The sequence below is a fragment of the Daucus carota genome, chromosome 1 (genome assembly GCF_001625215.2).
Source record: "Daucus carota subsp. sativus chromosome 1, DH1 v3.0, whole genome shotgun sequence".
Taxonomy (NCBI): Eukaryota; Viridiplantae; Streptophyta; class Magnoliopsida; order Apiales; family Apiaceae; genus Daucus; species Daucus carota.
The window spans coordinates 33,134,013-33,155,317 of NC_030381.2; the positions used below are offsets into that span (position 1 = coordinate 33,134,013).

General features: G+C 31.9%; 2 protein-coding genes across 8 annotated transcripts in view; both read right to left on the bottom strand.

The window, feature by feature from the left end:
• The window catches only part of LOC108202719 (uncharacterized), a 77,261-nt gene extending 64,123 nt beyond the window's left edge, over window positions 1-13,138 (bottom strand). For 4 of the 6 annotated variants that reach the window (XM_064080416.1, XM_064080411.1, XM_064080421.1 and 1 more), the window contains exons 1-5: window positions 12,998-13,138; window positions 5,315-5,598; window positions 3,891-4,085; window positions 2,419-2,613; window positions 948-1,142 (exon numbers count right to left, since the gene is read on the bottom strand). In XM_064080416.1, coding sequence (XP_063936486.1) covers window positions 948-1,142; window positions 2,419-2,613; window positions 3,891-4,085; window positions 5,315-5,597 — 868 coding nt within the window. In that variant the 5' untranslated portion in view covers window position 5,598; window positions 12,998-13,138. Of the gene's footprint in view, window positions 1-947; window positions 1,143-2,418; window positions 2,614-3,890; window positions 4,086-5,314; window positions 5,599-6,641; window positions 9,066-12,997 lie in introns of those variants that run through there. The other 2 variants (XM_064080419.1, XM_064080426.1) reach the window with 2 other exon arrangements.
• A 104-nt stretch (window positions 13,139-13,242) lies between these two features.
• On the bottom strand, window positions 13,243-16,424 carry LOC108202732 (pentatricopeptide repeat-containing protein At1g74630). 2 transcript variants are annotated; one of them, XM_064080429.1, is made up of 3 exons: window positions 14,395-16,423; window positions 14,219-14,263; window positions 13,243-13,418 (listed from the first exon to the last, which is right to left on the bottom strand). In XM_064080429.1, the coding sequence occupies exons 1-3, from the start codon at window positions 16,313-16,315 to the stop codon at window positions 13,243-13,245; spliced, it is 2,142 nt and encodes a 713-aa protein (XP_063936499.1). In that variant the 5' UTR covers window positions 16,316-16,423. The 2 variants fall into 2 exon arrangements, with proteins under 2 accessions (XP_063936499.1, XP_063936501.1); XM_064080431.1 differs by having other exon boundaries at window positions 13,277-13,429; window positions 14,395-16,424.
• Window positions 16,425-21,305: the final 4,881 nt, after the last annotated feature.

The window sequence follows — 21,305 nt, forward strand, 5'->3', positions numbered from 1 at the left end:
CGGACCCATAACCCTTAGTAGCAAGATAAGGATTCGACACCCTGTGGATACAACTGTTTGAGCAAGTACTTAAATTTCTTGTGATTGACCTTACCCCAAAGAAAGAAATAAACATTTATATATAACTAGGAAATTCAAGACTTAAAAACAATTATTCTGTCTCAATAATACTGCTCATAGATGCAATACATGGATACTACCATTATTATATTGTGAATCCTCTAGATATGTCAATTTGAACTAATTAAACAATCACTCATGAGACCGGAAACATACTTGGTTCAGCCCGTTTGAATTACTACACGAAATGTGAAAAAAAAATTGTTTCATCACATTGATTTTTGTACAATGGAACAGTCATAAAATTTTAAACTCAAAACCCAGTATAATAAGAGGATATTTGTATAAGAATATGAAAAACAGATTGTGGACTATAAGACGACTTTAACAACTATTACACACATATGCTAATACTCATGCGCACATGCTATGTTTGAACTTGATTCTTCGGTTAACACCAAAATAGAATTAACTGGAAAGTACAACGTTAAGAATTATTACACTTGAAAGATGCAAGGATACTAAATTAGAAGCAGAATACAAGCAAACCTCAAATAGAAGTCAGAAATTCTGAAATAATATTTACAATTTAAAAATACTTAAAAAATGTCAAGTTTAACAGCGAACACATACTAAACAAGTGGTTCAATTCCACTGATAGCTTAAAGTGTCTAGACTTAGCAACGAGAGGGAAGAATGTGAGAGTCTTAGGTTTGCAAGACATCTATGTCCTTTTTTTATCTAAAAGCTTCTGGCTAGTCAGAGCAAAGTTTGTTTTCTTTTCAAAAATACATCTCCATAAGTCAATAGAACTACATTGTATCTTGAGTTCTTGACAGAAACGTCATGTAATTATCGAAAATTAAGATTTATTGCATTTGACCTACCGGTTGGTTCACTTGGTCCTGCTTCTTTTGGTGGGACTAGATTTATTGCATTTGACCTGCCAGTATCCTGTTTCTGGTGCACTAAGCTACTCCTCAACTTCTTACGAAAGCTCTTTATAGGATTTCCCTGGGCAGGCTTCTCCTCTTCATCAATACTTGAACCATGACGTTTGTTCTTTGGAACAAGGTAGGAATCTAAGGATCAAAGAATATTTTGATCAGTAAAGAAAATACACTCCAAACTTTAATAAGAAATAAAATGGTCAACTCTGTAAGTTGAAATAATATCTGAAATACATATAGAAGATACTTGCAGAGTCAGAATAGAAATTTTTTTCTGGGATAAAGATAGATGAGAATAAAACATAATCCTAGATAAATAATCTTTTACGAAACCAGTGCACGGTCAAATTTTACAATCTTAGGTTCCTTATTGTCTTACATCAATTAGCACCATATACTGTATATGAAATACAGATGCAACAAATATACATATAGTTCCTGAAATTGTAGTCCAGTGGATACCCGGACCCATAACCCTTAGTAACAAGATAAGGATTCGACACCCTGTAGATACAACTGTTTGAGCAAGTACTTAAATTTCTTGTGATTGACCTTACCCCAAAGAAAGAAATAAACAATTATATAACTAGGAAATTCAAGACTTAAAAACAATTATTCTGTCTCAATAATACTGCTCATAGATGCAATACATGGATACTACCATAATTATATTGTGAATCCTCTAGATATGTCAATTTGAACTAATTAAACAATCACTCATGAGACCGGAAACATACTTGGTTCAGCCCGTTTGAATTACTACACGAAATGTGAAAAAAAAATTGTTTCATCACATTGATTTTTGTACAATGGAACAGTCATAAAATTTTAAACTCAAAACCCAGTATAATAAGAGGATATTTGTATAAGAATATGAAAAACAGATTGTGGACTATCAAGACGACTTTAACAACTATTACACACATATGCTAAACTCATGCGCACATGTTATGTTTGAACTTGATTCTTCGGTTAACACCAAAATAGGATTAACTGGAAAGTATAACGTTAAGAATTATTACACTTGAAAGATGCAAGGATACTAAATTAGAAGCAGAATACCAGCAAACCTCAAATAGAGGTCAGAAATTCTGAAATAATATTTAAAATTTAAAAATACTTTAAAAATGTCAAGTTTAGCAGCGAACACACACTAAACAAGTGGTTCAATTCCACTGATAGCTTAAAGTGTCTAGACTTAGCAACGAGAGGGAAGAATGTGAGAGTCTTAGGTTTGCAAGACATCTATGTCCTTTTTTTATCTAAAAGCTTCTGGCTAGTCAGAGAAAAGTTTGTTTTCTTTTCAAAAATACATCTCCATAATTCAATAGAACTACATTGTATCTTGAGTTCTTGACAAAAACGTCATGTAATTATCGAAAATTAAGATTTATTGCATTTGACCTACCGGTTGGTTCACTTGGTCCTGCTTCTTTTGGTGGGACTAGATTTATTGCATTTGACCTGCCAGTATCCTGTTTCGGGTGCACTAAGCTACTCCTTAGCTTCTTACGAAAGCTCTTTATAGGATTTCCCTGGGCAGGCTTCTCCTCTTCATCTATACTTGAACCATGACGTTTGTTCTTTGGAACAAGGTCGGAATCTAAGGATCAAAGAATATTTTGATCAGTAAAGAAAATACGCTCCAAACTTTAATAAGAAATAAAATGGTCAACTCTGTAAGTTGAAATAATATCTGAAATACATATAGAGGATACTTGCAGAGTCAGAATAGAAACTTTTTTCTGGGATAACCATAAATGAGAAGAAGACATAATCCTATATAATTAATCTTTTACGAAACCAGTGCACGGTCAAATTTTACAATCTTAGGTTCTTTATTGTCTTACATCAATTAGCACCATATACTGTATATGAAATACAGATGCAACAAATATACATATAGTTCCTGAAATTGTAGTCCAGTGGATACCCGGACCCATAACCCTTAGTAGCAAGATAAGGATTCGACACCCTGTGGATACAACTGTTTGAGCAAGTACTTAAATTTCTTGTGATTGACCTTACCCCAAAGAAAGAAATAAACATTTATATATAACTAGGAAATTCAAGACTTAAAAACAATTATTCTGTCTCAATAATACTGCTCATAGATGCAATACATGGATACTACCATTATTATATTGTGAATCCTCTAGATATGTCAATTTGAACTAAGTAAACAATCACTCATGAGACCGGAAACATACTTGGTTCAGCCCGTTTGAATTACTACTTGAAATGTGAAATAAAATTGTTTCATCACATTGATTTTTGTACAATGGAACAGTCATAAAATTTTAAACTCAAAACCCAGTATAATAAGAGGATATTTGTATAAGAATATGAAAAACAGATTGTGGACTATAAGACGACTTTAACAACTATTACACACATATGCTAATACTCATGCGCACATGCTATGTTTGAACTTGATTCTTCGGTTAACACCAAAATAGGATTAACTGGAAAGTACAACGTTAAGAATTATTACACTTGAAAGATGCAAGGATACTAAATTAGAAGCAGAATACAAGCAAACCTCAAATAGAAGTCAGAAATTCTGAAATAATATTTACAATTTAAAAATACTTAAAAAATGTCAAGTTTAACAGCGAACACACACTAAACAAGTAGTTCAATTCCACTGATAGCTTAAAGTGTCTTGACTTAGCAACGAGAGGGAAGAAAGTGAGAGTCTTAGGTTTGCAAGACATCTATGTCCTTTTTTTATCTAAAAGCTTCTGGCTAGTCAGAGCAAAGTTTGTTTTCTTTTCAAAAATACATCTCCATAAGTCAATAGAACTACATTGTATCTTAAGTTCTTGACAGAAACGTCATGTAATTATCGAAAATTAAGATTTATTGCATTTGACCTACCGGTTGGTTCACTTGGTCCTGCTTCTTTTGGTGGGACTAGATTTATTGCATTTGACCTGCCAGTATCCTGTTTCTGGTGCACTAAGCTACTCCTCAACTTCTTACGAAAGCTCTTTATAGGATTTCCCTGGGCAGGCTTCTCCTCTTCATCAATACTTGAACCATGACGTTTGTTCTTTGGAACAAGGTAGGAATCTAAGGATCAAAGAATATTTTGATCAGCAAAGAAAATACACTCCAAACTTTAATAAGAAATAAAATGGTCAACTCTGTAAGTTGAAATAATATCTGAAATACATATAGAAGATACTTGCAGAGTCAGAATAGAAATTTTTTTCTGGGATAAAGATAAATGAGAATAAAACATAATCCTAGATAAATAATCTTTTATGAAACCAGTGCACGGTCAAATTTTACAATCTTAGGTTCCTTATTGTCTTACATCAATTAGCACCATATACTGTATATGAAATACAGATGCAACAAATATACATATAGTTCCTGAAATTGTAGTCCAGTGGATACCCGGACCCATAACCCTTAGTAACAAGATAAGGATTCGACACCCTGTGGATACAACTGTTTGAGCAAGTACTTAAATTTCTTGTAATTGTGGACTATCAAGACAACTTTAACAACTATTACACACATATGCTAATACTCATGCGCACATGCTATGTTTGAACTTGATTCTTCGGTTAACACCAAAATAGGATTAACTGGAAAGTACAACGTTAAGAATTATTAAATATGAAAGATGCAAGGATACTAAATTAGAAGCAGAAAACCAGCAAACCTCATATAGAGGTAAGAAATTCTGAAATAACATTTACAAATACTTAGATAATGTCAAGTTTAACAGAGAGAATACACACTAAACAAGTGGTTCAATTCCACTGATAGCTTAAAGTGTCTAGACTTAGCAACGAGAGGGAAGAATGTGACATTCATAAGTATGCAAGACATCTATGTCCTTTTTTATCTAAAAGCTTCTGGCTAGTCAGAGAAAACTTTGTTTTCTTTTCAAAATACATCTCAATAAGTCAATACAACTACATTGTATTCTTGAGTTTTGGACAGAAACTTCATGTTATTATCAAAAATGCAATACCTTCACTCTCCTATGCTGTAAATCCATCACATAAGCGAACTAATTAAAGAGAAAAGTTTTGAATACTAAAAGTTAAGAATTTGCACCTGAGCTTAAGAAAAATGTTATCCACAGATGCATGCATTTAGATTTTCTTATTTCTTTAACCTCTAATATTAAAGATAAGACGACGCCTGAAAAATTAATTGTCAAATGCTTATCATGAATGACACTGGACGACTTTCTTAATTCAAAACACAAATTCTCCTTGCATTCAACACAGAGTAATACAATTACAAATCAAACAATAACTTGTCACATACATCATATGTACCTGATAAAGCGGGCAGCGAGTCATCATTTCTCACCAATGATATGAGCCACTGCACTACATCGTGCCGGTTTCTCCACTGTGTATATGCATTAATGGTTGCATTTGACCCAAAAGCCTCAAGATACTCCTTCGCAACTACATACGTCATCCGACCTTCTCTGTTCTCATTACCAACAGCAGCAAGCAGTGAATTTCCTGAACACGATCTCAAGTGATATTCGACATTGACCTCAGAAATAGTTCTCTCTTCCCAGGAATTGTAGTTATGTTTTTTCCCGCCCATCCTAATGACAGACACACACTCAGACAATAAGAATCAAAGTGTAACAATATAAATAGTTAATTACTCAAACACATAACCGCCAGCAAACCCCCCCCCCCCCCCCCCCCCCTCAAAAAAAACAAAAATTAAAAATGAAAATAATTACCCAAATCAATTAGAGGTAAAATTCAGCATGACAACCGAAAGGCTCTTCTATCTTGTAAACACCCCCCCCCCCCCCCCCCCACACACACACACACACTTACTTTTCAACCCCAACAATAACACAAAATGAATAAAAGAACTGACAAACTTGGAAATAATTATTTAATTAATATCCAACTCGAAAGGAATACAAACAAATCCATTAGTAGCAGTTGTGCACAAGGTTAAATGACCCCCGAAGGACCTCGACAAGGTGTAGGAAAAACATAAAACTCAACCAGAGATGTGTTACATATATACAATATAGAGTCAGCCAGTCAGGGAAAACATATAAAAAAATCATTAAACAGATAACTGCTTTATAAAATAATGCAGGATAAAAGTTATTAAAATATAAATGAAAAAATTGGGAATAGCACCTACCTTGAGTGGCAACGAGTACAAGTTTATGCAAACAATGGCACAGCGTGAGGCATTAAGAAGAAGGTTTTTTTGTTTCAAATTAAAAAAAGTGGCTTTCACCTACAAGACTAACATAACAACCAGAAGATATAAACACTGTGGAAAAATTCAATTTTGATTGCGATAGAGCCATTGAATGCTGCTGAGGTGATATCTTTGGACAATACTGTACTGACAAATCTTAAAAGTAACATTAAAGAGTAACGTACAATCGAGATAGGTAAAAGAGGAAGAGAAAGTCAAGGACTCAGAGATTGGAATATGCTTACATCTTCTGCAGAGATGGCAATTTGACATCTCGTAAATGTAAAACCGAAAAAAAAAAAACTGTTGATATATGTGCATAAAGAATAAACATACAGAAAACCAGATGCACACACATAAACCAAGTAAAATGCTCAGCAGCAAAAAACTATTAATTACATCACTGCATATTACCTCAAGCTAAATTTCCTTTGCTTCTCTGAAAGAACAATTTTTTAGCTAATGTTCTTCTGCTTCTCTGAGAACAATTTTGAAAGATAACATAACACTTATACCCTGAAAACACAATTAGGCGTACATTTTTAATTTGGGATAATTGAATCTAGACGTTCTTTTTGTTTCTTTTGCTAAGTAGATATAGATATTTTTTAATTACGCGAGGATAATTTGAATCTTGCGGATTTTGTTGATTTCAATTGGAACTTCAAGTTCGATATGAATATCCAGCTATTATTTCCATAGAACAAAATCAGTGTAAAGGTTTAATGTTTTTCTGAAGTAATCAAATTATACAAAAGTATATATGTTGTAAAGGACAAGATATTAATATTGTATATTATTAAGAAATTGTATTTAAGCGATAAAAATAAATGGGCTACCTTTATTACAATAATAACTATATCTCAGAGTCCCAACCCCCAGTATTATCATTTTTATAATGGAGACAAATTATTGTCCCGAGATGTGCTCGTGACCCACTGTCCACCTAGAAACAGGCTTTCGACAGAGGTGAATTGATAGAGTATAATTTCGAGTAAGCGGTCCTGTAAAAAGATTATCATTACATAGAGTTTGGACCATAAACTTGTATTATTATAAGGAGTTTATTCTTATATAGAGTAATACTATACAAAGGTTCCATATTTGTATATGATCCACATAAGCCCACCTCCTACCACACTAAGATTTTAGGATTGTTGATTGCTTAACATGGCATCAAATTTCGGTCAAGAGAGTGGTCTCGGGTTCGCCTCTTCTCGCCTAATTTGTATGATTTAATGTGTTGATAAAAAAACTAGTTGAAGCTTAGTTCATTACATATTACCTATTTCGTTTATTTCCAACAAATAATTTATATGCCTCAAGATTTTTTTTACCAATGTGGTTATTTCCATACATAAGAGATTTTTGTAATAAGAATAAGATGCCAAAATTTTACTAAAAATACCGCTTTCCCCAAAAAAGAATGGCATAATAAAAAATATTGAGTATGTGTGTGTGCGCGCAAATAAAACTTAGATACCCTCTGATCACATGGTCAATTTTTCTTAATATCATTTGATGTCTACCTTAATCACAATTGTTTTGTATTTCTTTACATTTCTCCTCACATGCCTGAAATAGGTTTTGTCTCTTGAAAATTTAACATAAAACAAATTTTACAGGAATATTAATTGATTATTATTTATATACAAGTGTAAATTGTTATTAGTTATTAGCTTAATAATTGCAGTTAATGATTATTTGTTATTAGTTAATAATCACATAGCAAAATAAATTTAAAACATGAAATATAAAAAAAATAGCTCAGTTTAGTCTATTAAAAAAATAAAATTTTAACCCGAACAATACAGTGTGGTACTCCATGTTGATAAGCCCGGCTCAAACTATGTTGAGGCCCTGTCCATATCATAAAGTGATGCCCTAGGATATATTCAACTATAATATTTTTTTTTTAAAATTACACATTCTAAGTGTATATATTAGGGTATAATATTTTAATAATACATAAACAATTTTTTCTATATAATTCTAAACTCATAGAATTAAAAAATTTCATCTCTCAAAATTTAAAATAGTTAAAAAAAACACTAGAAATGTATTCTAGAGATACATAATTCAAGATCAAGATTTATTTTTAATCTTCTATTTGATGTTGGGTTTTGTTATAATGATTATTATTCAATTATTTTGATTTTGTGTTTGTGATTATCATTAATATATTATAAAAGTTGAAAATTACATGTATTATGTTTAAAAGTTAATGAACAATCATTGTTGATGGAAAATAATGAAAAATAACATCAATAATACTTAAACTTATAATAACATTTCTAAAATTTAATATAAAATTTAAGTACAATAAATTTTAAGTGAGGGATAAAGTCAGTTTTGTTACAAGTAATAATTAAATGTATATTTAATTATATTAAGGTGTTGTGGATTTTGGGCCCCTCAACGGAAGGGTGCCCTGTTCAGTTGCACTGTTTGTTTGCACTAGCTAAAAGCTAGGCTGTGAGTTGAATCCAAGTACCAATGCAAAAGCAACAGTGAAACGCTAAATGCATATCACAATTCTCAAAATGAAGCCCATTTCATTTCCTATAGCTTCAAAGTAGTGCAAATTAAAAGATGAATATAGTAAGTAGAAGTGTAAAAAATAGTGAATATATTTAATGTATTATTCACATACAGAAATATGTGGGTAGGGTGGCACTTCATAAAATACCCTCTTATATGGAGTTCCGTAGCATACTATTATGAAAATATACATAAAATATATATTTATTAATATTATATGAAATATAATTATAAATTTAATTACTAAATTAAAAACGAAATTACATAACTTTTTTTATATCAAGAATCACTGAAAATTATACAAATACCAACATTGTTCTACAACAATATAATAATTATCCATAGTTATTCTACTGTAGAACCAGTTTTGAGAATCAACCTTTTTGTTCAAATTTCAAGTGTTAAATTATTCATGATATATATATATATAGGTCCGGCAACCAAAGAATTAATAGTTTGGCTTTAATAATATAGCACAAATGGTTGCAATTTTTTTTAACGGGGAATTGCTAACAAGGGTTAATTGAGTGAAATGAGTGCTCGCACATTAGGCCACTCCTCAGTGGTTTCAATTTTTTATTTATAATTCATTAAAGACTATTATGAATAATTAGATTATAATGATTCTCATAATAAGCTTTTTCTTAATACCTTGAGTTTTAGGTGAACTGGTCTCTCAAAATGATATTAGGTTGGCGACCGAGTTCGACTCCCTGCCACCCCTATATTCTCATAATTTATCATGGACACGAAGGCAAAGTTATGACCAAATATGGCGCCCATGATCCCCTCTTCAACCAAAAATGGGCTTTTAGAAGGGTAGTATTATAATATAATGATCTTAGTAAAATTAAACTTTGAGGTTGTCGGAGAACTGATAACTTAACATGAATTAATAAATCATTGTTAATTCATAATTCTAATTGCTCACTAGTTTAATTTAGTTGATAGTACGAACAACAATTTTTCTCCAAACTTCTAAATAGAAAGGAGTAATAAACTTGATTTGATATTGTATTCATTCCTTCCTTGAGAACAAACTTTACATAAACTCACTACAACAAATCCAAATATTATTTTTATAACTTAATGAGCAATTACCACAATAGCATTAAAAATCTTGGAAAAACCCTAATTAACAAAATTAGGAAGGACATGAAAGAACTTAACCTTTGCTAGATCAGAGCATGATTTCTAAACAGTCCCTCCTAATGAAAGTTTCAGCTTGGAAGGAAAAGTAAGTTCACAATACAGATATAGCAGCTGCCAAAACTAACTACCTTAAAAGATTTCCATTTGCTTTATACTCGATAGTTAATCATCAGACAATGTGATATTCGGCCAATGTTTGCTCCTACTCTCAGACATTGAAACCAAACTCATATATTGTACTATTACAAAATGCAACATGTAGTAGGTAGAGACTTTAAACAACACGTTGTAGTACTCATGAGCCTTGTTAGCACATTTTGATATTGAATTTAGAAATTAAAAAAAAAAAGATGGGATGGTTGAGGGATTAATGTAATTTAAAAGAAATGGACGACCAATTTTGTTGATCAATTAGGTGGATGTTGAATAAGACATGTTTGAGAGACTTCTAATGTATCTTCTTGGGCAATTTCTTCTACGCTGTGCTTCCAAATTTTATCCGGGAAAAATTAGAAAGGAAACAATGGTTTCTTTTCTGCAGCTTTCCAAGTATTTTCTAGGGAAGAGAGAAAGGAATGTTATTCTCTACAAACCTTTCCTCCCAGAAAATAGGAAGATTTAAAGGGGTAGAAAAAAGAATTAAGCATCTATGTTCTTATAATTTTAGAAATCATTATCAATCTTTATTGCAATTTTTTTAATCCTTTCATATCAACGATTTCTTTCCTCACCTTCAGAAAACTTAGGAACACGCAAAGGAAATTAATTTGAAGTTCTTTCCATTTAATTTCCTTGCTCAACCTAAAATTTCATTAGTTTGGTTAAGTATTTTGATTTCTCAAAGGTACATATGATTTGTCAAAAATTCAAATAAAATTTTTAATGACATGTGATGATATGATGAGAACCTTGGTGGATGAGTTACCATCAATTTAATCTGAAATCACTTTGTCATAGCCGTCATTCGTTTTTGTTACTTTGTATCATTTGGTATCTTATTTCTGAATTCTGATTTCAATAGAGAATATAATTCAAATTGGTATGATATATTGATACATACGATATAACAGAAGAAATATTTGCATGATTAAGCCGCAGAGTATTAACAACTTTCTTTAAATGTGCATTTAATCATAACTATATATTGAGAATTGTATTCTTGCTTTTATCCTTTACTTTTTAATTCTCCAAATAATATTGTTACTTATTATTGTTGCTAGTTTAGGAAACATTTTTTATTCTTTTTGATTGCTTGACTCGTATTTTTTTTTGTCAAGGCTTGACTCGTAATTTTAATTCTTTATAATTTCTTGACCATAGTTACAAGGAAACGGGTACGCCCCCACGTCCCGAACCAGTTCGTTCGTACCCGAATCCGGAACAAACGCGACCGGAAACGTCGGGAGTCGCGATTGGAACGCCGGCGGTGACGAACCCATATGAATATACATGATTTTTGTTAAGAATGAATCGATCTATGTGTCTGTGATTGTATGATAATGGATAGATCTTCGTTTTTGTCGGTGGTGATGTTTATAGAATGATGAAAGAAGAAGAAAAAGAAGAATGGCAGTGGGAATATGGGGAAGAAGAAGAACAACAGTGGTTGTGTATATATTCTGTATATGTAACGGCGTCTAATAAAATAGGGTTACTATAGCAGATTCCTATATTTGGGCCCTGCAAGCCCATTAACAACATATTTTGTTTTAAGTACACAAGTCATCACTAGCCCAATATATTCTCTAATTATGACTATTGTTTTATTAATATATTTTTTAATATAAATAAAAAATATTGATAAAGTTTATAATAATTATAAATTAAAATGATAACGGGAATAGATGGTTAATAATTATAAAACCATCGTACCCGTACGTTCCGTCGCACCGGGTTCACTAAAAATCAATTTTCACGTATCCGATTTCGTCCCGCGTTTCGAATCGAACCTCGTCCTATGTAACTATGTTCTTGACTCACTATCAGTGTATTTTTTTTTAATAAATGGTAATATAAAATCCATACCATCAAGATTAACAACGTATGGAACTACAAATATAATAAAATTTGATGTAGTGGAAATTATGTATTTAAATTACATTGTAAAATTGCCTTACTTGACCATATCTCCAACAAAAGTTCTGAAAATCTATTACAGTAATGATATTTATGTACAATATTAAATTAGGTCAAAGGAAAGGTTGCTTAAAGAAGATGTCGTAGTTAAAATAAAATTGTTCCTTTAACTTTTAATCAGTCTCAACTTGCAACTACTTCATATTAGAATCATAAATGATACAAAAAAGTACATATTTACATCCACAATAATAATAATAATAATAATAATAATAATAATAATAATAATAATAATAATAATAATAATAATAATAATAATAATAATAATAATAATAATAATAATAATGACGACGACGACGAGGACGACAAGGAGGAGGAGGACGGCAACAATAATAACAGATCGTGCAAGTTTTAGTTCTTCCCAGGGGAAGGTTCATAGTTCAAAACCTATGGATTGTGTGAGTTTTAGCTTTCTATACCGAAGATTGACTTCCAGAAAAATGGAAATTTCAAAATGTATCAGGCCCTTAAATTACAATAGAAGAGCCCGTTGCATTACATTGAACAGGTGACTTGGCTCAGTAGTATAATCCTCTGTTTTTTACATGTTGGTACGGGTTCGGAATTAGTAGGCCAGTATAATAGATTTAACAAGTTGGGATGACTAACATATAGACCACCTACAACTGGAGAGGGTATGTGGTCACGCACCCTGTAACACACTCCACTTGTGCCAGGTCTATGAGCTATGAGTTATGTATTATACCTGATGTTCGATGGTTAAAAAGTAAAAACAAAAAGATTTCAATATTAGTCACCATTTTAAGTAAGTTGTTTCTCAATTAGCAGCCAAAATATATTCAAGTTAGCATTACAGTTTACACACATGCATAGACCTACATATGACATATGCCTTTTATATTATTGTAAGGTTGACTACTTGGAACAGGAGCAAGCAACATAAATCAGAAGCAAGAGAAAGAGTACAGGTATTTGCATACCGGAAAGTTATGGACTGCCAAGGAACCGGGGTTTGCTCTTTTATACAAGGCCATCTTCATACCCAATCCGGAAAAGAAACTGGGGTTAATCACCCTTGTGGAGCTGAACCAGCCACAGCTTAGGTGAATGTTTGCGATAGTGCACTTTCGCGAGAAACATATGCAATGCACTGTAACGTTTATTTCGGAATCCACAAGGCGGCGTGCATATATGCTCCTCTTCGAGCACAATGTGCCCATCCATTTTACTGACCCATCTGAAGCATTAAATCCATGTCACCTACTAGACTCATCCAGCCATTAGACTGCTTTAAACTGTTGGACCCATCTGAACCACTAGATCCATTTTCCTCCAAGCTATTAGATCTATTGGAGCCATTAGACCCGTTACAAGACCCATCATTCTCGCAGTCATTTGTGCCTGTTAAATCACTTTACACATTCAGGGCAAGACCCATCATTCTCGCAGTCAATGATTATTTTCGTTATTAGTTAATAATCACAGAGCAAAATAAATTTAAAACCATCAAAAAATAAAAATTTAACCTAGATCAACTCTATATACAGTTATTACCAGTTAAGATATGGACACATTAGATATAAAATATTACTACTTAAAGTTATCAAGAAAAGAAACATTACTTGCACAAGTTTTGATCTTTATAACTTTTTCTTATCAAGGTTAAATAATGAATACATTGTATAGAATTAGAAGTTTCGATCTTGTCTACTTTATCTTGAAGTCTACTTTTATATGAGCTCAACCATATATTCTAAATGGAAATAATTAGAAGATCCATACTTTATAAATCCTTTCCAAATCCATTAGTCTTTAGAGTCTATTCATTACTTTACGTCTTCACCTCAACTCAGTACTTCATTATTAGTATAGAAGTCCTTGCTATTTAAACCCGTTAGGCCCAGAGTATTAATCCTATTATTTGACCCAACATATGTACTATAGACGATGGAAAAAATCCAGTTAGGCTATAACTATAAAGTATAAATTGTGGTATCTATTTTTTTAATCAAAATTAGAAAGAGCGTGCATTAATATAGTCATCCTACAAAAAATAATGAAATGAACCAATTATGTTATGCTGAAGGTGTGAAACAAAAACAAAATTTACAGTAATTATTTTAGTACATCGAAATGACGCTGAAGATGTGAAACACAAATAAAATTAACGGTAATTATTTTATTACATCGAAATGACGTACCGTTCAAGGCCAGCAGTTCCCACTGAGTATAGGAGTCTGAATAACCTGCACAGTGTTAACCTCCATTTCATGAAACCCAACATTACTACTAATCATTAGATACAATAAGACCTGTAACTGCATTTGTAATTGGTAAACAATTTCCCCTTTTTTGGAGCATCACCAGTAATCCTTACATGAGCATGTCCCTGCAACAAAATGATGAAACCGATTCCGGTCCCTAATGATGATCTTCCTATTATAAACTATGGAGATAATTTTTATGGCTGAATGGCAGTCATCACAAACACGGAGATTCTTAACAATTCTAATTGAGACTCCTGGAGCTGTATTAAGAATACCAAAAGCTATTGCAAGCTTTTCGCTGTGACGAACAAGCAATGTCTCTTTCTCTTTATCATTAATATCTTGCAGAACAGAGGTTGTTAAAGGTACATAGCCTGCTTCTTTCAATCTATTCATAATCTCAGATAACATCTTATAGATTTCAACAGATTGCAAGTGTGATTCATCACCAGAAATAAATTCATGGACTTCGTTCCCAATTTCAATCGAACTGCTCCCTGGGATCCTCTGGATTTTGTTGTTTTTCATAATCCTTCTCACATTGACAACCTTGTCCCACTGTTTGGCTTGAGAATATATATTTGACAACAGGACAAAATTCCTGTCAACATTGGGTTCTAGTGCTACAAGTTTTATTATAGCTTCTTCTGCCAGTTCTACATTCCTATAAATTTTACACGCACCAAGAAGGGCTCTCCAAATTACTGCATCCGGTTCGAAAGGCATGCTTCTAATAAGTTCTCTAGCTTCCTGAAGTCTCCCTGATCGGCCCAGAATGTCAACCATGTTTCCATAGTGTTCAATTTTGGGAGGAATACAATAGATATTACTCATAGCATTAAAATATGTCCACCCCTTGTCAAATAAGCCAATGTGACTGCATGCTGTCAGCACACCTATGAAGGTGATATCATTGGGTTTAGTTCCTTCAGATATCATTTTAGAAAAAAGATCAAGTGCAGCCTCACCGTACCCATGGTTAGCAAGCCCCATTATCATTGCACTCCAGGCAAAAACATCCTTCTTACTCATCTGCTTAAAACAACTCACTGCATTGTCTATATCCCCACACTTTGCATACATGTCAACAAGAGATGTACCGAGCCTTATACCTATTTCGATACAACTTCTTTTAATGTACTCATGGATCATCTTTCCCATACCTAAAGCACCTATATCTCCACATGCACACAACACACTAACCATTGTGATCTGATCAGGCACTACATTCGATAACTGCATTTCATGAAAAAGTTTCAAAGCATTACTAGAGCACCTGGATTTTGCGCAGGTTGGGAACATGAAGCTCCAAGAAACAAAATCCTTTCTAGTACTTGTATCAAACAAATCTTGGGCAGATTCAACATCACCAATCGAAGCATAGCCATGAATCATAGTATTCCAAGAAACTAAGTCTCTATCAGAAATCTTATCAAAAAACTCTTCAGCCAATCCCATCTCCCTAACTCTAACATATTCTCCCAACATAACATTACAAGAAATACAATCCGGATCCTTAATTTCATCAAACACTTTCCTCGAAACATCCACCAAACCAAATCTCCCATACATTTCAATCAACGCCGTCTGAACAAACAAATCAGACCCAAAACCATGTTTCAAACAATAAGCATGTAAAGATTCCCCATTCTCACTATCAACCAATCTCCCACACGACTGAAGAACCACCGATAAGCTAAAACTATCAATACAAATCCCATCAAAACGACACATTCTCGTAAAAAGTGACAGACTCTCTTCAGGGTTGTTTGATTTTAGGTAACCTCTAATCATGGTATTGAACATGAAAGTATCTGGTTGAGGAATTGTGTCAAACAGGTTGCGGGCATACGAGATATCATCAGCGATCGGTGTCAATATCTTACCTAATAGCTTGGTTAGGACAACAACGTTGATGTCTAAAGCGATTTTGAGAATTAAAGCATGGATTTGGAGAAGATGGTTGAGGTTAGTTGAGTGTTGTATAAGGGACATTACATTGTGTTTGATGGTTTTATAGGTTGGTCTCATGTGTGAATGTAACTGTATTAACTACTTTTCGCGGTATACTTACGACTTGTACCACCATGACATGTTTTTTATTTTTTAGTCCTAGTTCTAAAAATCGTCCATGTGAATGTGATCGATCAAACACCCGATTAATTTACACCGTATTCAGTTGATTCAATCTTTTAACTATGATTAAAAATAATATATATTTGTAGAACTAAGTATAGTTGGTAATATAAATATTATGTCCTTTTTAATTGAACATTTTTTGAAAAAAATTGTACATAAACAGTAACATATAATTGGTAAATTAATACTTGATAAAAGCTATTAAACCAGTTCATTCCCCGTTTCTTTTCATTTCATTTTTTACTTTTGTTTATAAGTGTAATTGATTAGATAATAAATGGAAGAGAGAGAAAGAAATAATATAAAATTAAATATAGGGATGGGGTAAGATAGAATGGGGAATGAGATGCAGAAGATTTTTAAATTCATGAACATAATTTTAGAGAATTACTAAATTTAGTAAGTAAATAGGGATAGGGATGAAGAACCCATTGTGAATGCTCTAATGGTCACCTACACAATTATATCCTAAAATTAGGTGAGCAAAGAACCAAATTCAAACTGAAATCCTGATTGAAATCAGTAAAAAATCGAGCCGCATAAAATCGAGCTGAACTGAAACCGAAAATTTTAAACCAAACCGATTCTAATAGATGCGGTTCCGGTTTGAAGTGAAAACTGAAACGACCCAATTATTTAAAAAAAATCAATATTATTTATTTATAAAATTTTATAAGAAAATATATAATCTAAATTAATATCTCATAGCGTATTATGGGTTATTTAAATTTTATTTTTTTAAGCAAACACCACGGAACTAATATTGCAAATTAGAACTTAAAACATCTATAAGAAAGGAAGGCATAAAAAGCCATTCCTTACGATCAGACATTGAACCAGCCTCTCTAGCTATAATGTGAGCCGATGCGTTCGCTGACCGCCGAACAAAATACACAGAATAAGAATATTCAATTATTTTTTAATAATACTAACTCATCATTGAAAATTACCTACAAAATCTCTTCTCAATGTTATTAATAAATTCTCATGAAGTTACTAAATATTTAACTTTAAAAAAGGAGGAAAATGAAGAAATTAACATGATTATAGCTATATGAACACAACTTTATTAAATAAAAAGTAGCAACAAACTTATACGTCATGTCATGACGGATCTCTCCTCCTCATCGAGTCATCAACAATAACATGGCAATAGATTACAAGAAAAGCATGCCTTGAACTCCTAAGGTGACTTCGAGTTCATCAACAACAACATAGCAATAGGTTACAAGAAGAGCATGCCTTGAATTCTAAAGATGACTTTTTAATTTGGTCTGGATTTATGATAAGAGCCTAGGATATGTAGACCCTGAGGTTAAATGGACGATGGACCTATGAATAACAATCCATCGACATGTTTAAAAAGACCACAAACGCAAACCGATAACAGATTTGAAAAGTTCATAGATGGGCTTCCAGAATACATGATCCAAATAAAAGCATATATAATTCAAATATTAAAAATAGGTCAATTGACCGTAAATCTCAAATTTTGATGATCACGTTTTAGCGAACAGTCTTCATATACCAGCTTAATATCAGATAATAGCAAGTTGTTATTCAAAACAACAGGTTAAGACAGGGAGCAAAATTCTATGCAGATTATATTCATTCGACTTCTAAAAAGGTTAGGATTAATTTTGTTCATTTTCTAATTAATATATGAGTAGACTATACATATATTCAAGCTCGGTTTTTAAATAAAACATTTTTCTAAATTAAAAGGAGTTGTTGAAAGATAAATTGTATTCGGTTTAGAACACTTTCAAAACAACGGTCTTATCCCATATTTATAGGGACCAACTTCTTGAACGTTTTTCACTATCTATCTACATGACTCCTGGACGTTGAAATTAACTAACCTGAACAACATTCATGAAAAACTAATGTTTATAGAAGATTAAATTTAATGTAGACGCTATGTTATTCAATATATATACGTTTGGATATATTCAAGAAATACTAAACAACTCATGATATTGAAACTGAGCTTGATTGCACACTTCATTCATATCTAATTAGAGAATATATCTTGAGTTGTAAATTCTCTTATTTTGTTATCAAATTATAATTAATAGTCACTAAAACTAGCGGGGTTCTTGGATAAGAACAAGGGGAGTTAAATAATATAATCACACTAAATCTGAGGTGCATAGGGTTCAAGGAACATGAAAAATTCAAAGAGTATAGCTCAAAGAATTCGGAAGTTCAGGAACAGGCTGCACATGAGAAGTTATTGCCGAACTGTTTACTGTCTATTCAAGGTTTCAGCAAACTGCTTTCAGTGACTGGGAAAATAAAGATATATTATTATTCTGTATTTGTTTGAATTTTCGGTTATAATATATTCTCTTGCTAAGTTGGTAAAGGACTAGGACGTAGAACATTAAACATAAGAGTCGAACCTGGCTAAATTTGTTTGTGCATGATTTACATTTCCGCGCTTTATCGTTTTTGTTACTACTTGCATAACAACTTGATATATTTACTATTAAATTGAAAAGAATAAGCTATAATATGCGGTAAAAGTTAAAAATTATTATATCAAGTCATTGTACACCTATTCAACCCCTCTATGTGTGATTTCATTGACTTCAATAATAAAGGTCCTAAGGGGAGTAGATGGACTCTAGTATTAGCCAACATGGAGTTAGATGATAGAGACAAATTAGCAAGTACTCTATCATTGTATTAAATTAAGATTTTAAAATATTTTTTTATTTATGAAATTCAAAAATATTTAATTCGTATTTTAAAAAAATATATATGAGAATTTTGAGATATTCAACTAGAATTTTAACCTATGTTGTAAAATTTTACTCAAAAAAAAAACTTATGTTGTAAAATCCGATGATATTCAATGACAATTTAAAACATGTTTAAAAATTCGATGATATCAGTTAAAATCATCTAAAATCCACTAAAATATGATAGTATTCAAATGATGAGAATTTTTTTTGGATTTTATAAAATGATGAAATTTGTGTGATTGTTCGGTGTGTTTTATGCTTTTTGAAAGTCAATCATAATCCATGAGATATTGAAATATTGTGTTCAAATTCTAAATGTCACATATCAATTATGCGACAATATATAAAAAAAGGATAAAATCAAAATCACATACAATTCATTAAAATTTATAGATTATTACTCTCTGTGTCTCAATTTATATGTCTTGTTTAACCTTTTGTGATCAAATTTTGACCGATATTTTTTAATTATACTTACATGATCTTGAAAGTCGAAAAAATACATTTTAAAGTAGGATAAATATAGATTCTAATTATATATTTTTCATAATTTTTTCTAATTATTTTATATATGTAAATTTCAGTCCAACTTTGGTCAATTTGACCATAAAAAGTTAAACAAGACAAATAAATTGGGATGACGGGGGTATTAGTGCTTGTTTGTTTAAATCAACTTCGCAGAAAGTTTTTACTTTTCTTGACCCGTTTGTTTAAAGATGTAGAAGCATTTTTAAGAAGTTGAGAATGCGAATTTCTCTCAGAGCATCTACTTTTTTTTTCAAAAACTTTATTAACTTATTTACTTCTCACTTTTAATCAATTTCTTTATTTTAAACAAGAAGTCACTTTTTTTTGAAGTTTGTTCAAACGACCCCTTAATCTATCAGAATCCTAATTTAATACACGACGCAGATGTGAAGGGAAAAAAAATTAGAAGTTTATTCAGGTTTTTTCCAGATTTCGGGTCAGGTTTGGATTGAATTTCAGATTTCAGATGAGATTCTAAATTGATATACCTAATCTCTAAATCCAAATTCAAAAATTTTAATGTTTAAATTAAATTCATATTCAAGTTTAAATCCTAAAAATCGTGTCCGATAAATTCAAAATTTCAGATATAAAATCAAATATCGGATTATTTGCCATCTCTGGTTCGCGCTCAGAATTTAAAAGAAAGTAGTACTTCACGAAGTTCGATTGTGGCATCGTGCTGACAACAAAAAGGGGAGAAGATAATCTTAATTTATACACTGATGAAGAACCGGTAATTGAGTACGAACTTAACCAAAATTATGCCAAGTCAAATAAGCCGCACAAGATACATAATACAAATGAAATACCTTGCCTAATTGGCTTTTAGTATTTGGTCAGTTAGTTAATATTGCTTTTAACTTCTAACTGCTCTCTCTTTACACATCACAAAGTTGGTCCCTTTTAAATTTCTAAGTAGCTCACAAACTCTAGGGTATTCCCATTTGTGACAGTAACTAGTAAATACCTAACTTGCTTGCACGGTTACAAATCATAAATTCTCAAATTACTGTAAATCCTGATTCCGACCCTGCATATTTACAAAAATATAAATGGGTTTTATAAATTTTGTTTCCGGCAACTTTTTAATATATATTAACACATATTAATTATGGATAAGGGTACTCACAATCTCACAACCTCTCATTGACAACAAATTATACATGATATTTTATATAGTGGAAGTAAATATATCTGGAATGGTTGTCTAAACCGCCTATGGGTTCATGTAGATATTTTGCTGTAATAATCATTTGTCGGGGACCTGACGCTAATATTTATGGATGATATTGTGTTGCATGTGTGTAAAATGCAGGAGCATATAAAATGATGGATTGATGGAATTATGGTTGAGAGGGTGATGAAAGATGGAAATTCGAATGGTATAAGGAACAAAAGAAATAATAGAGTGGGTGGGGGCAATTGTTGAGCATAATTTTATAAAGCAATCTATCACTTTCCCTTTAATACGAGCATATGCAGCTTTCACTCCAGCATGCCATTACCTACCAACAACTTGAAGACAACAAGAAGAAAATAAAATTGAAGATTGGTACTAGTAAAAGAGAGAATGTTGGGTTTTGTTTTTCTATCCAAACTCT